The 13,505-nt window shown below is 39.6% G+C and overlaps 1 protein-coding gene across 1 annotated transcript in view; it reads left to right on the plus strand.

The window, feature by feature from the left end:
• Nucleotides 1–12,585, plus strand: part of LOC148573582 (uncharacterized) — a 45,129-nt gene extending 32,544 nt beyond the window's left edge. The window contains exon 4 of the mRNA XM_088503433.1: nt 12,204–12,585. Coding sequence (XP_088359559.1) covers nt 12,204–12,255 — 52 coding nt within the window. The 3' untranslated portion in view covers nt 12,256–12,585. The remainder of the gene's footprint in view (nt 1–12,203) is intronic.
• The last annotated feature ends 920 nt before the right edge of the window (nt 12,586–13,505 follow it).

Here is a 13,505-nt window from a genome sequence, read left to right on the forward strand (position 1 = left end):
GTATTAGATACCACATGTCCTAATACAATCCCTTATTTCACCATAAAATGACATTTTTCAAAATTCAATACAAGGTTTGTATTAACACATCTATTTAATACTCTAGATAATCCATCCAAGCAAAGGCTAAAAGAATCACCATAAATGCTAAAATCATCCACAAAAACCTCCATACAGTCCTCAATAAGATCAGAGAAAAGACTCATCATACACCTTTGGAAAGTAGCTGGTGCATTGCACAAGCCAAAGGGCATTCTCTTGTAAGCATAAGTCCCAAAAGGACATGTAAAAGTGGTCTTTTCCTAATCCTCAGGAGCTATATGAATCTGGAAATAACCTGTGTAACCATCTAAAAAGCAATAATGTGATTTACCTGACAGGCGATCCAGCATCTGATCAATAAATAGAAGTGGGTAGTGATCCTTACGGGTAGCTTGGTTGAGACGCCTGTAATCAATGCAGACTCTCCAAGTATTCTGAACTCTAGTTGCTATGAGTTCTCCATGCTCATTCTTCACTGTAGTGACTCCTGACTTCTTGGGCACCACTTGTACTGGGCTAACCCATTCACTGTCTGAAATGGGATAGATGATACCTGCTTCCAATAGTCTAGTCACTTCCTTTTTGACAACTTCCAAGATAGTGGGATTCAATCTTCTTTGGGGTTGACGGACAGGTCTTGCTCCCTCTTCTAAAAATATTCTGTGCTCACATACTTGAGGGTTGATGCCTACTATGTCTACCAAACTCCACCCAATTGCTTTCTTATGCCTCCTCAGTACATCAAGTAACTGCTTTTCTTGTTGGGAAGTGAGTTCCCTTGCAATGATAACGGGGAACTTCTGCTCATCTTCAAGATAAGCATATTTGAGATGTGGAGGAAGAGGCTTCAGTTCCAACTTCTGATCATGGGTAGGCTCTGGATTGTCTGGAGCTTATGAAAATGATGAGGTGCCCTCATTGTCAGTCAAGAGGGTCCCCACACTTGGACCTTGTCCAATGTGCCTCCCTTCGAACTCTTCCTTGTGAACTTCAGCTACAGTTTCATCTATGACATCACACTGGAAGATAGAATGATCTTCTGGAGGGTTGTTTATGACTCCATTCAGATTGAAGATTACTATGCGGCCATCTATTTCAAAAGAGTATGTTCCTGAAAAAGCATCTAATTTGAATTTTGATGTCTTCAGGAATGGTCTTCCAAGTAGGATTGATGATGGCTTATCTGAGTCATTATGGGACATCTCCAAGATATAAAAATCAGTGGGGAACGTAAGCCCTTTAATATTCACTAAAACATCTTCAGCAACTCCAGCCACTGTAATAATGCTTTTATCTGCTAACACAAAACGAGCTGCTGACCTTTTTAAGGGAGGGAGCCTCAAAATATCATATATAGACAAAGGCATTATACTAACACATGCTCCTAAATCACACATGCAATCATAAATTACTACTCCACCAATAGTACAACTAACTATACAAGGACCTGGGTCACTACACTTCTCAGGTAATCCTCCCATTAAAGCAGATATGGAACTACCTAAAGGAATAGTTTCTAATTCATGAATTTTATCCTTATGTATACATAAATCTTTTAGAAACTTTGCATATTTAGGTACTTGTTGAATAACATCAAAAAGAGGAACGGTTACCTCAACCTTTTTGAATATTTCTACCATTTTGGGATCGGGTTCCAGTTGCTTCCTGGGCTTCTTTGCAAGTTGTGGAAATGGAATGGGAGTGGTGTTTTCTGCAGTGTCTGCACCTCTTGGTGCTTCCTCCTGTGGTTGGGCTTCTTCTTTTTCAGTTATGTCCTGTATGTCCTCTTCCTCTTCAATATCTTCTATTTCTACGACCTCTTCAGCTGAGGCGTGCTCTGGTGGGCTTGGCTCCTCCTGATTCCTCTCCTGCAGTGTGGTTCCGGACCTTAGGGTGACGGCACTAATGCCCCCCTTCGGATTCGGTAATGGTTGAGAGGGAATTCCAGTGGAACTTGAAGGTTGGTTATTGGAATTTTGCATTGATCCAATATGTGAGACAAGAGCATGCAAAGTAGCGGTCAGACCATTCAGACTGGCATTAATGTTATTTTTCATGGTCTGTTGACTTCGCTCAAAATTTTAGTAACTCTTCATTAGGAGATGAAGAAGGGTGAGTAAATTGAAAGGTCTGCTGTTGGGTATTCTGTAGTCCTTGGGACTGCCTCAAGTGAGGTGCTCTGTAAGGTTGGTTTTGCTGCCTATTGTTGTTATTATTCCACCTCTGATTTCCCTGATTATCTCTGCCTCCTCTGTTATTGTTGTCCCTCCAATTCTGGTTAGAATTGTCCTGCCATCCATGGTTATTATTTCCACCTTGATTGTACCCTTGGTTAGGGCGATCATAGAAGTTATGAGTAGATGCCACCATGTTGTCTTCCTGTTGGAGTTGCGGGCATTCATCAGTATAATGGCTATAATCAGCACAAATTCTGCAAACTCTCTGTCGGACTAACTATTGGTTTTGCTGTGGTGAAGGAGGTTGAGCTTGCTGAACTTGTTGTTGATTCAATTGCATCTGCTTCAGCAAGTTGGTCATTTCACAGATACTCTGAGTTAGAGCAGCAGTCTCTCTGCTAGAGGATACTTCTGCAACGGCTTTTGAACGGCCTTGCTTCTGTCTGTGGTTCCTAGTAGATTCAGCTAAGTCGCTGATCAATTGCCATGCCTCATTAGTGGTCTTGTACTTCTTCATAGACCCATTGCTAGCACTTTCCAATGTGGTCTTATCTTGGGGCCTCATACCCTGTGTGATATAGCTGAGTAACACTATCTTGTCAATCATGTGGTGGGGGCATGCTTCCAGAAGACTATTGAAGCGCTCCCAGTATTCAAAGAGAGTCTCGTTGTCATCTTGAACAATCGTGAAAATGTCTTTCCTCAGTTTATCAGTAACTTCAGATGGAAAGAATTTCTCTAAAAACTCTTTTCTGAGCGTATCCCAGTTGGATACATTTGCTAGGGGTTGAGTGTAGTACCACTCTCTTGCTTTTCCCTCAAGAGAAAACGGGAAAGCTTTCAGCAGAATTGAAGTTTCACCTGTACCATCTCGCCTGACAATAGAACAGGCTGCCTGGAAATCTCTCAGGTGCTTGATAGGCTCTTGAGCAGGTAAGCCATGAAACTTGGGCATCAAATTGAGCAGTGCGGTATTTATTTCGAAATCTGTAGCCACTGGTGGGTGATGCGCTTGAAACGGTTGCATTGTAAAATTAGGGGCTCCTTCCTCCTGGATGGTAACTCTCCTACGTTCTGCCATGTCTTCTGCACGTGAATCAACCGAATCAGTAGAATGGGAGCTGGTTTCTTCCTCAAGTTCACTTTCAGATCCGCCCTCAGAGTGGACTAACCGACGCCGAGCTCGCCTAATTCGTGAAATAGTCCTTTCAATTTCAGGATCGAATATTAGCAAGTGCGGATCAGGAAGTGAACGCGTCATTTGACGAAAGAAACAGGCAGCTCATAGTAGCAAAATAAAATAAAATGCAAATAAATAAATTCTAATTAATAACTTTAGCACTCTATTACAACCTCCAAGGCATACCCTGAGTGAAGACTTGGAAGAGGTTAATCAAGAGATGGAGATTCAAGAAAAAGAGGCACAATCTCCCATGCCCTTGGTGAGAAATGAAGAAGAGATTGAATTGGAAGAAAGCTACCAAGAGGAAGAGGTTGAAATTGAAGAAGCTTACAAAGAGGTGGAAGTTGTCAGAGAAGAGCACAAGGGAGTGGAGCTTGCAAGTTCATTAGCAACACCTCTCCCAAGGCCATTACCGTCTAACACAACGTTCAAGTGGGTAAAATTCTTATCCTTAACCTTTACTTTCCCACTTGAATATGGGCTACTAGAGACAGATGGTCAACTTAGAGCTCTTTGTGGCATTAAGAGTAAGAGGAAGATGGTCAGTGGTAAGAATTGTCCTGCAAGGTTCATTATGGTTGAAAGCTCAAAGTTTAAACGCAAAGGTTAGTGTAGAGCTCAACTGAATGGGTCTAGGAAGTTGTTTGGCCGCTTTAGTGAGAATTCAGATTGCTTGCCACCCGGATGGAATCATTATGATCAACAAGAAGACGGGTGCAATAGCAATGTTTGGGATCCTGGAATCTGTTCTGACATCCAACACCCCGGGAGCCTAAGAATCTGTTTGAAGTTGCTCAAAGGCTTTACGTGCCTAGTTTGGGATCCCGGAGGCCATTAGAATTACAAGCATTAGTGGAGATTCCTGGATGAGTTCAAGCACAAGCCACCATAACAGGGAGCTCACCAAATGTCCAACTTAAGGACTTTAACTAAAAGTGCTATGTGGGAGACAACCCACCATGGTATGATCGTTCCTTTTTTATTTTTATTTAGTTTTATTTGTTTTCGAGTTTTATTTTATTTTATTGTATTGAACCTGGAGTTTTGCATAACATTCAAATTAGCATTGCATTCTGCATTTTTCAGATTAAAAAAAAAATTCACGCACGCGACGTGGCAGCGTCGCTAACGCGTCCGCGTCACCAGTGTGTTGTGAAGAAAAGAAAGTAAACAGAAAGTTACGCGAAAGCATGGCTGGAGGCGCGCTTTAGGCTCAAACATGCCCACGCGTCCGCGTGACCCACGCGGCCGCGTCATTTGGAAAATAGCCTCCCACGCGTCCACGTCGCCCACGCGACGCGTGCTCCAACAGATCGACGTAAAAGGGGTGCATGGCCGAAAGTTGTGCTGGAGTAGGGCTGGACTCGTGCTAGAAGCCCAAGTCCTCCCATGCGAACGCGTCACCCATGCGTCCGCGTCATATTGGAAATAAGGCCATCCACGCGATCGCGTTAACCACGCGACCGCGTCACCCAAAAATTTGGCGAAAAGAGTTTTGAACAGAGAGTTGTGCGAACGCGAGTCTGCACTCACGCCAATCGCACAAATCAGGCCACGCGATCGCGTGACCCACGCGTCCGTGTCACCTGACCTTATCGCGCACCACGCGACCGCGTCACCCACGCGTCCACGTCGCCTGCGTCGCACAACTTATCCAGATCAGCGCCAAATATCATATCTTTTCTTCCCCCAAATCCTAATTTTTCGTTTCCATTCTTATTTCTTTCTTCTTTTCTTCTTCCTTCTTTACTTTCATTCTCTTTTACTTAATTGCATACTTTCATTCATTGTATTTTAATTTTGTGCATATTTTTATTTTCTTTTCTAAATTTATTATTTTTTTCCATTGGTGTTACAATTTTCTTATTCAATTGTTGCATCTTTTCTTGAATTTATTTTTGATGCTCAGTGACTTGTTTTACACTGTTGGACAATATTATTTAAGTCAATACTAATCTTTATGATATTTGTATTAATTTTAAATTAACATTAATTTATATTGTCTTGCACTTTCTTCCCCATTGTTACAAATTTTGTACCACTGGTATGCCATGGCTTCTATTGTTTTCTCACGTACATGTTGAAGCTTCCATGTAAATGAGACCCTTTTCATTTGGCATTAACCCACCCATACTTCATTTATTTTCTTATCTTTATTTCTGGGTTACTTTTCTTCCCTTTTTCTTTCAGGATGGCCACCCGAAAGGGAATCGGATGACGTTTACATGAGGAGACAAACAAGTCCATCTGCACAATCCTTGAAGAAAAGCATCAATTGGAACAACCCGTCCACTTGCACATCTCAGCATGCACCAAGGACGGTGCAATCTTTAAGTGTGGGGAGGTCGATACCGACTTCCGTGGGTTAGTAATTCCTTCTCAAACACCAATGTTTTATTTTCCTTGTTAGTTGTTGCATTTGCATGTTTGATTGCATGATTATTTGATTTTGTGCATATTTTACCACTTGGTTGAAGTAATATTTTCTTTTTCAAGAAACTTTTTAAAGTATTTCACTAATTTGAATAAAATTTAGTGTTACACTTGTTTGAAGAAATATTATACTAGAACATGGTTTAGAGCTCGAACACACAAAATCAGTGAGATTTTGAGCTTATTTAAATTGGTTACATTTTATCAACCAATATTATGTTTTAGTGTGTATTTTTCTCTCTAAAATTGTGATCTTTGTCTTGCTTAATTCTATATTTCCATTATTTGATGTATGCATACGCTTACATGATTGAGGCCTTTGTTTCACTGAGCTTACATACCCATATGGCCTTACCCTTTCATTATTCTTTGCAAAACCAATGTTGAGCCTATTATACCCCTTTGTTCTTTACTTTAGTACATCATTACCTCTAAGCGGAAAAAAATAATGTCCTTAATTTGAATCCTTGGTTAGCTTAGACTAGTGAGAGTGCTCATGAATTAAGTATGGGGAAAGTTGAATTTGGAAACATTTGGTTTGAGAATTGAGTATGTTAGAATTTTCTAAAAATGTGAAAAAAATGTTTAGGACATGATTCATGCATCCAATAATTTAATCATATGCATTGAGAAAAATAAAAGAAAAGAAATATATATATATATATATATATATATATATATATATATATATATATATATATATATAAAGTGAGAAAAAGAAAAGAAAAAAAAAAGAGCAATTAAGCAAAAAGGGGACAAAATGCCCCAAAGTAAATGGTGAAAGCAATGCATATGTACTGTACTTGAAATTAGAATGCATGAATATGTGGAAAATATGGTTAATGGATAGTTAGATGTGGTATTATGATTACATGGATTGTCTAAAGTTAGGTGGAAAGTTTAAGTTAATTAAGGATTCAGATTTTAGTCCACTTGGCCAAATACAATCCTACCTTGACCTTAACCCCATTACAACCCTTAAAAGACCTCTTGATATGTGTATCTGTGCATTAAATTTATGTTGATTGTTAGATGAAGAGCAAGCCTTAGAAAGCAAGATTAGTAGAGAATTGAAAGAATCGAACCTAAAACACTTGAGTGATTAGAGTGCATACACTCCCAATGAGGGTTCGATGCTCGATTCTTTGTTCCCGGCTTTCATGAGTTATTTTCTTCTACAAGTCTATTTGTACTTCATTTTTATGATTTGAATTAGTGAAATCCAGTTCATATTTATTCTTGGAGAATTTATTTACTTTTAAACCAAGTAGGAAAAAGCATTCTTCATGTAGTTGCATTCATATAAATAGGTTGCATTTCATACATTCTACCATTCCTCTTCACCCCTTTATAGTTTCTCTTGAGCTTAGCATGAGGACATGCTAATGTTTAAGTGTGGAGAGGTTGATAAATCACTATTTCATAGTTTATCTTGTGCTCAATTGAGTAGTTTTTATCAACTCTTTACCCACTTATTCATACTATTTGCATGGTTTTACATTTGCCTTCCTAATTATGTGCTTTGATTGAAAACATGCTTTTTTGGCCTTAAGTTCTCTATGTTTAAATCCTCTCTTATTACCATTAGATGCCTTGATATGTGTGTTAAGTGATTTCAGAGATTACAGGCAGGAATGACTCAGAGGATGGAAAGGAAGCATGCAAAAGTGGAAGGAATACAAGAAGTTGGAGAAATTGCTAAGTTGTCCAGCCTGATCTCTTTGCACTCAAACGGCTATAACTTTAGCTACAGAGGTCCAAATGATGCGGTTCTAGTTGCGTTAGAAAGCTAACGTCTGGGGCTTCGATTTGATATATAATATGCCATAGTTGCTCTGACGCTAGGCGACACGAACGCGTACTCCACTCGGACGCGTCGCAGTTCCAAAAATTAGCATGACAGATTTCTTCTCCAGCGATTTCTGGGCTGTTTTCGACCCAGTTTTCGGCCCAGAAAACACAGATTATAGGCTATAAAGTGGGTGAATCCATTCATTTATGAACAAGCTCATAATACACAATTTTAAGATTTAGATGTAGTTTTTAGAGAGAGAGGTTCTCTCCTCTCTCTTAGGATTAGGATTTAGGATTTCTTTGCTTTCAGGATTGTTTCTTTTTATCAGGTTTAATTTTCCTTTTATTTATTTTCCCAATTTAATTTATGAACTCTTTCATGTTACATATGATTTTCTTAATTAATATAATTGAGGTATTTCAGACTTATCACTTCTTCTATTGTTTGATGTTCTAAGTTGGATCCTAACTTGACTTTAGAGTTGATTGATATTTGGAGACCCTTGAGTTGAATTACTCAAGAGTTAAATTGTAATTGGGTTTATTGTTGGCTGGCTCTCTAGTCACTAACGCTAATCCAAACACAAGAGTGAGGATTGGAACTTGTGAATAGAAGTAGACTTCCAACTTACTTGACTTTCTTTTACTTTACTTGGTAAAGGATAACTAAGTAGAAACAACCTTCAATTATCAATTTATCTTGAGAAAAATCCAACAAGGATAGAACTTCCAATTAATCTTCTCCGGATCAAGGTTTTTTAATTTAATTTAATTATATAAAATCTCTTATTTATTTTTATTGCTTTAAAAATATACATGTGCCCATTGCCCAAACTCCAGAACCCCAATTTACAAACTCATAACCAATAATAAGAATATACCTCCCTGCAATTCCTTGAGAAGACGACCCGAGGTTTAAATACTTCGGTTATCAATTTATTTAGGGGTTTGTTACTTGTGACAACCAAAACTTTTGTAAGAAAGGTTGATTGCTTGGTTTAGAGACTATACTTACAACGAGGATTTATTATAACTTCTAAACCATCAATCTTCAGTTCTTCATTCATCACCATTCTCACCTATGAACGCGTGCTTGACAACCACTTCCGTTCTACATGCAATCAAGCTTGAATGTGTATCTCTTGGGTTTCTAATCTAAGATTAGAGCCTTCGTGGTATAGGCTAGAATTATTGGCGGTCATTCTTGAGATCCGAAAAGTCTAAACCTTGTCTGTGGTATTCCGAGTAGGATCTGGGAAGGGATGACTGTGACGAGCTTCAAACTTGCGAGTGTTGGGCGTAGTGACAGATGCAAAAGGATCAATGGATCATATTCCAACATGATCGAGAACCGACAGATGATTAGCCGTGCGGTGACAGCGCATTTGGAACATTTTCACTGAGAGGACGGGAAGTAGCCATTGACAACGGTGATGCCCAACATAAAGCTTGCCATGGAAAGGAGTATGAATGATTGGAAGAAGGCAATAGGAAATTAGAAGTTCAGAAGGAACAAAGCATCTTCATACGCTTATCTGAAATTCCTACCAATGAATTACATAAGTATCTCTATCTTTATTTTATGTTTTATTCATCTTTTAATTATCAATTCTCCATAACCATTTGAATCTGCCTGACTGAGATTTACAAGATGACCGTAGCTTGCTTCAAGTCGACAATCTCCATGGGATCGACCGTTACTCACGTAAGGTTTATTACTTGGACGACCCAGTGCACTTGCTGGTTAGTTGTGCGAAGTTGTGAAAAAGAACTAAGATCATGAACGTGCGCATTAAGTTTTTGGCGCCGTTACCAAGGAATGAACAATCACGATTTCGTGCACCAGCGTCCTTTGATGCATTCCCAATCTTTGTTTCTTCATGCATTCTCCCCTTTGTATGCTTTTCTACTCATTTCTTCCATCCAATACTTGCCTTATAAACCTGAAATCATTCAACACACATATCAAGACATCGAATGGAATTAAAGTGAATTAAAATCACCAATTTAAGGGCCTAAAAAGCATGTTTTCACATTTAAGCACAAATCAAGGGAGAATTACAAAACCATGTTATTTCATTGAATAAATGTGGGAAAAGGTGATAAAATCTCCCAAATTAAGCACAAGATAAACTACAAAATCGGAGTTTATCAGAAAAAACACAGAATTAATGAACGTAACTAATAACCCCGGCCTTACTAAGAACTTCCCAGTTCTTACCCCTTCTCTCTCCCTTCCCCCTTCAGATGGAAGCAAGAGTACCCTTCCGTAGTTCATTGATGATCATTCCGCAAAGAGGATTCCACTCTAGGTAGTCTTCTGAGTCTAGAGTAAACTCTGTTATCTGTTTACATGTATATACTGTGAGACCAGCCAATGTCTGCACCCCGTTTATACGCAAACTTTAACCTAAATCCTATGTACGTGGTGTGCGTATACGCAAAACCCACACTATTTCGTACAGCAGCAGTACCAGCAAGTGCACTGAGTCGTCTAAGTAATACTTGAGCATGTCAGGGTCGATCTTACGAGGATTGTGGCTTGAAGTAAGCTATTGTTGTCTTGCAGATCTTAGTCAGGCAGAATCATAAGAAGTTAACTATTAGGAATTATATGCTGGGAATAGTAAATAATAGGAATAGAGATGAGAGTCAGAGTTACTTTGTCTTTCTGAATGAACTCTGGTATTACTGTCTTCCTTGCTTGTGAATGATCTTCTTCTATGGCAGGCTATAACTGATCAAAGCTACACCAATGGTCCTTGATCTCCTCTGCTACAGAATGAACACGGCCATCGCCATTGGCCATGATTACTCAATCTGACGAAGGGTGAAGCGTATAGCAGTCCATTCTCTTTGCGATCGTACTCAAAATGCCACAGACAAGATCGAATCCTCCGGATCAGAGAACGCTGCATATTTGGATTCTATCCTATACCACAGAGACCCTAATCTCCCCGGAGATCGGCTGAACTGGTGTCTCGAGAAGTCCCCAATGAAATAGTGGATTAACCATTTGAGAGATGTATAACCATAGCTGTTGGCTCGTGCTTTTCTTCCAGGTACTCACACGAACCCAAGTAGACGCGGGTGTTTGTCAGGCACGTTCGTCTTAATGTGATGAACAGAGCCAATTTGTCAGATCGTCCTGTTCACCACGATGAAGATCAGGATATACATCTTAGAGATAGATCAGAAACAGATCGAAGAAAAAACAGTAATACTTTTGTTAATTCATAGGACTCAGCAGGGCTCCTCCCTTCAACCTAGGAGGTTTAGAAACTCATACTAAAAGTAAAAACAATGGAAAAGCATGAAGATGGCTAAATGGTGTATGATCTGTGAATTACATAAACATAATCCCTTAAACACTAAACATATGACTAGTAAGGGTAAAACAGTCTATTTAGTGCTAAAATCCACTTCTAGAGCCCACTTGGTGAGTGTTTGGGCTGAGCCTTAATGAGATCCACATGCTATGAGGCTCCTTGGGCGTGGAACGCCAGCTAGGGGGTCCTCTCTGGGCCTTTGCACGCTGGGCTCTGCTCTTTGGGCACTGGACGCTTGGAAGGGGGCAGGAAGTTGGCGTTGGACGCCAGTTTTGGGTCTTCTAATCTGAAGCAAAGTATATACTATTATATATTTCTAGAAAGCTCTAGAAGCCAGCTTTACATAGCCGTTGAGAGCGCTCCATTTGGTTTCTGTAGCTCCAGAAAAGCTCTTCCGAATGCAGGCAGGTCAGATCTGGACAGCATCTGCAGTGCTTTCTCTGTCTCTAAATTAGACTTCTGCTCTAGCTCCTCAATTTCAGCCAAAAATTATCTGAATTTTCCCAAAAATACAAAAACTAGTAGTAGAATCCAAAAATGTGATTTTAACACTAAAAACTATAAAAACTTAATGAAAACTAAACAAAAACAACTAAAAACTATAAGAAAATGATGTCAAAAAGCGCATAAAATATCTGCTCATCAGTACGAGACTCCTGTTATGTGGCTACTTGATGAGGTACCAAAGAGGCTTCATATGGAAATGTCTGATCATGCAGAGGAGTAGTAGATGATGTTCCACCTTTTGATGACGTTCCACCTGACTTGAGTTTTGAAGACTTAGAACGTACTTTCCCTCACTTTAACAGTCTTGAGGGACTAGGTGAGTATAGAGTCTAGGCTAGCCTGGGTGCCAGCTTAGGGACTTCTTGAACAGGTCAAAGCCTGGGATGTTGTATCTATATATATGTATATAGTTATTATCTAACTATATCTAGGGGTGTTCTAACTAAAAGTCTATACTCTAACAAAGGCTAGATGACCGAATGTTGTCAACTGCTTGTGATGTATTTATGTGTGGTTGTTTATAACTATTTTATCTGTTATCATTTGTGAATTGATTATAAATTATTCTATTTATTAATCCAAATGTTTTAAAAAAAAAGTACCTTGCAAAATAACTACACTTTTAACAACGAATCAGGCTCATATAATAAATAATAGATAATAATTAGGAAGACAAGTTGGAAGCACTCAGTTTCTAGTATGATCATGATGTACCAGAAATTGAGTCGTTACATTAAGGAAAAGCTCCAGTCCTCCTACGATGATTATGACGAGCTGTAGGGTCACATAGAGAATGGTATGACCGCCTTGTATGAAAATCTAAAGGCCCAGGTCCGGGTTCTGGCTCCTGACGTCGATCTCTCTCTGTTTAGTATGGATAACGTTGTAGAGGATGGTAAGATTGTGCCAGCCCCTGATGAAGATGATCCCCCTGTCCCTGATCCAAAGGCCAAGGCTTCTGTGGCCCCTTCTGCTGAAATTGCCCGATCTGATGCCGACCCCGACGTGGAGATCTTAAATGGCCCAGGTGGTGTTGTCGGAGCTGTTCCTATTTCGGTTATTCCTCCTCAGGACGCTACAACAAGGGCGAAGCTGGATCCCTTATGACTTCTAATTCCTTATTTATGTGTTGATGTGGTCCGACTTGTGGACCTTTGAACTCTTATTATTGTAATATTTTGGGTTGTCTGCTGACATTTGTGGTTGCTTCTTAGCAACCTTTTAGTTTTTAGTTAAAATACTTCCACTCTTGGGTTTCTTGTTTGAGTAACCTTTGAGTTTTAATGCTTAACTTTTTGTGAAACTTCTTATTTTGATTGTTTTGGTAGTACGCTGGCTGCCTCCTGGGTAGTGTTTTTTAGGAATGCTTACCTTTTGGTCATCTTGCCTGAGCCTTTCTTGGCTAGCAGCCTCTCTGATGACCTTGAGCTAGTGTTCTTTCGCAAACTTCTACCTTTGCTTATTGGTCAGTGCTTCTTTTAGCTGTGTTGACAACTTTTCCGAGTTGTTTCACTCTGCTTTGCCGAGTTCGTCCTTGCAGTTTAGTTTTTGGCACTTCGGGCCCTTAGTCGGGTTCAAATAACTTTCTAGGTAGCGTTCTGTTCTGAACTTTTACTTTTTTATTGTTATTTGGACGACCTTTGAACCTTGTTCGGGCTTGTGGTTGCCTTCACTTTTTAAGTAGCGTTCCTTTCGGACTTCTACCTTTTAGCTTGGCAACCTCTGGCACTAGGTTTTTCAACCTTTTCCGACCTTCACATGGTTGGGAAGGCGTCATTTCTCTTTTAGTGATCCTTTTGATGGTCCGACTTCTCTGTCGGGCCTTTTCAAGTTATTTTTGCAACTCCTTTTTTTATCCGACCTCGTCAGGTCGCTTTATACGGGTTAACTTTATAACCTCTCACATTAATTTGAACCTCGCTGCCTCACCTTGCCGACCTTTTTCTGGTTGGGTGGTGATTTTTGCTTTTTTTCGAGCATAAATTAATTCCCCTTAGTAGGAAACTTTTTAAGGAATCTCTGTTTTTACTAGAGTAAAAT

Source organism: Arachis ipaensis, chromosome B2 (genome assembly GCF_059453495.1).
Source record: "Arachis ipaensis isolate K30076 ecotype BB chromosome B2, ASM5945349v1, whole genome shotgun sequence".
Taxonomy (NCBI): Eukaryota; Viridiplantae; Streptophyta; class Magnoliopsida; order Fabales; family Fabaceae; genus Arachis; species Arachis ipaensis.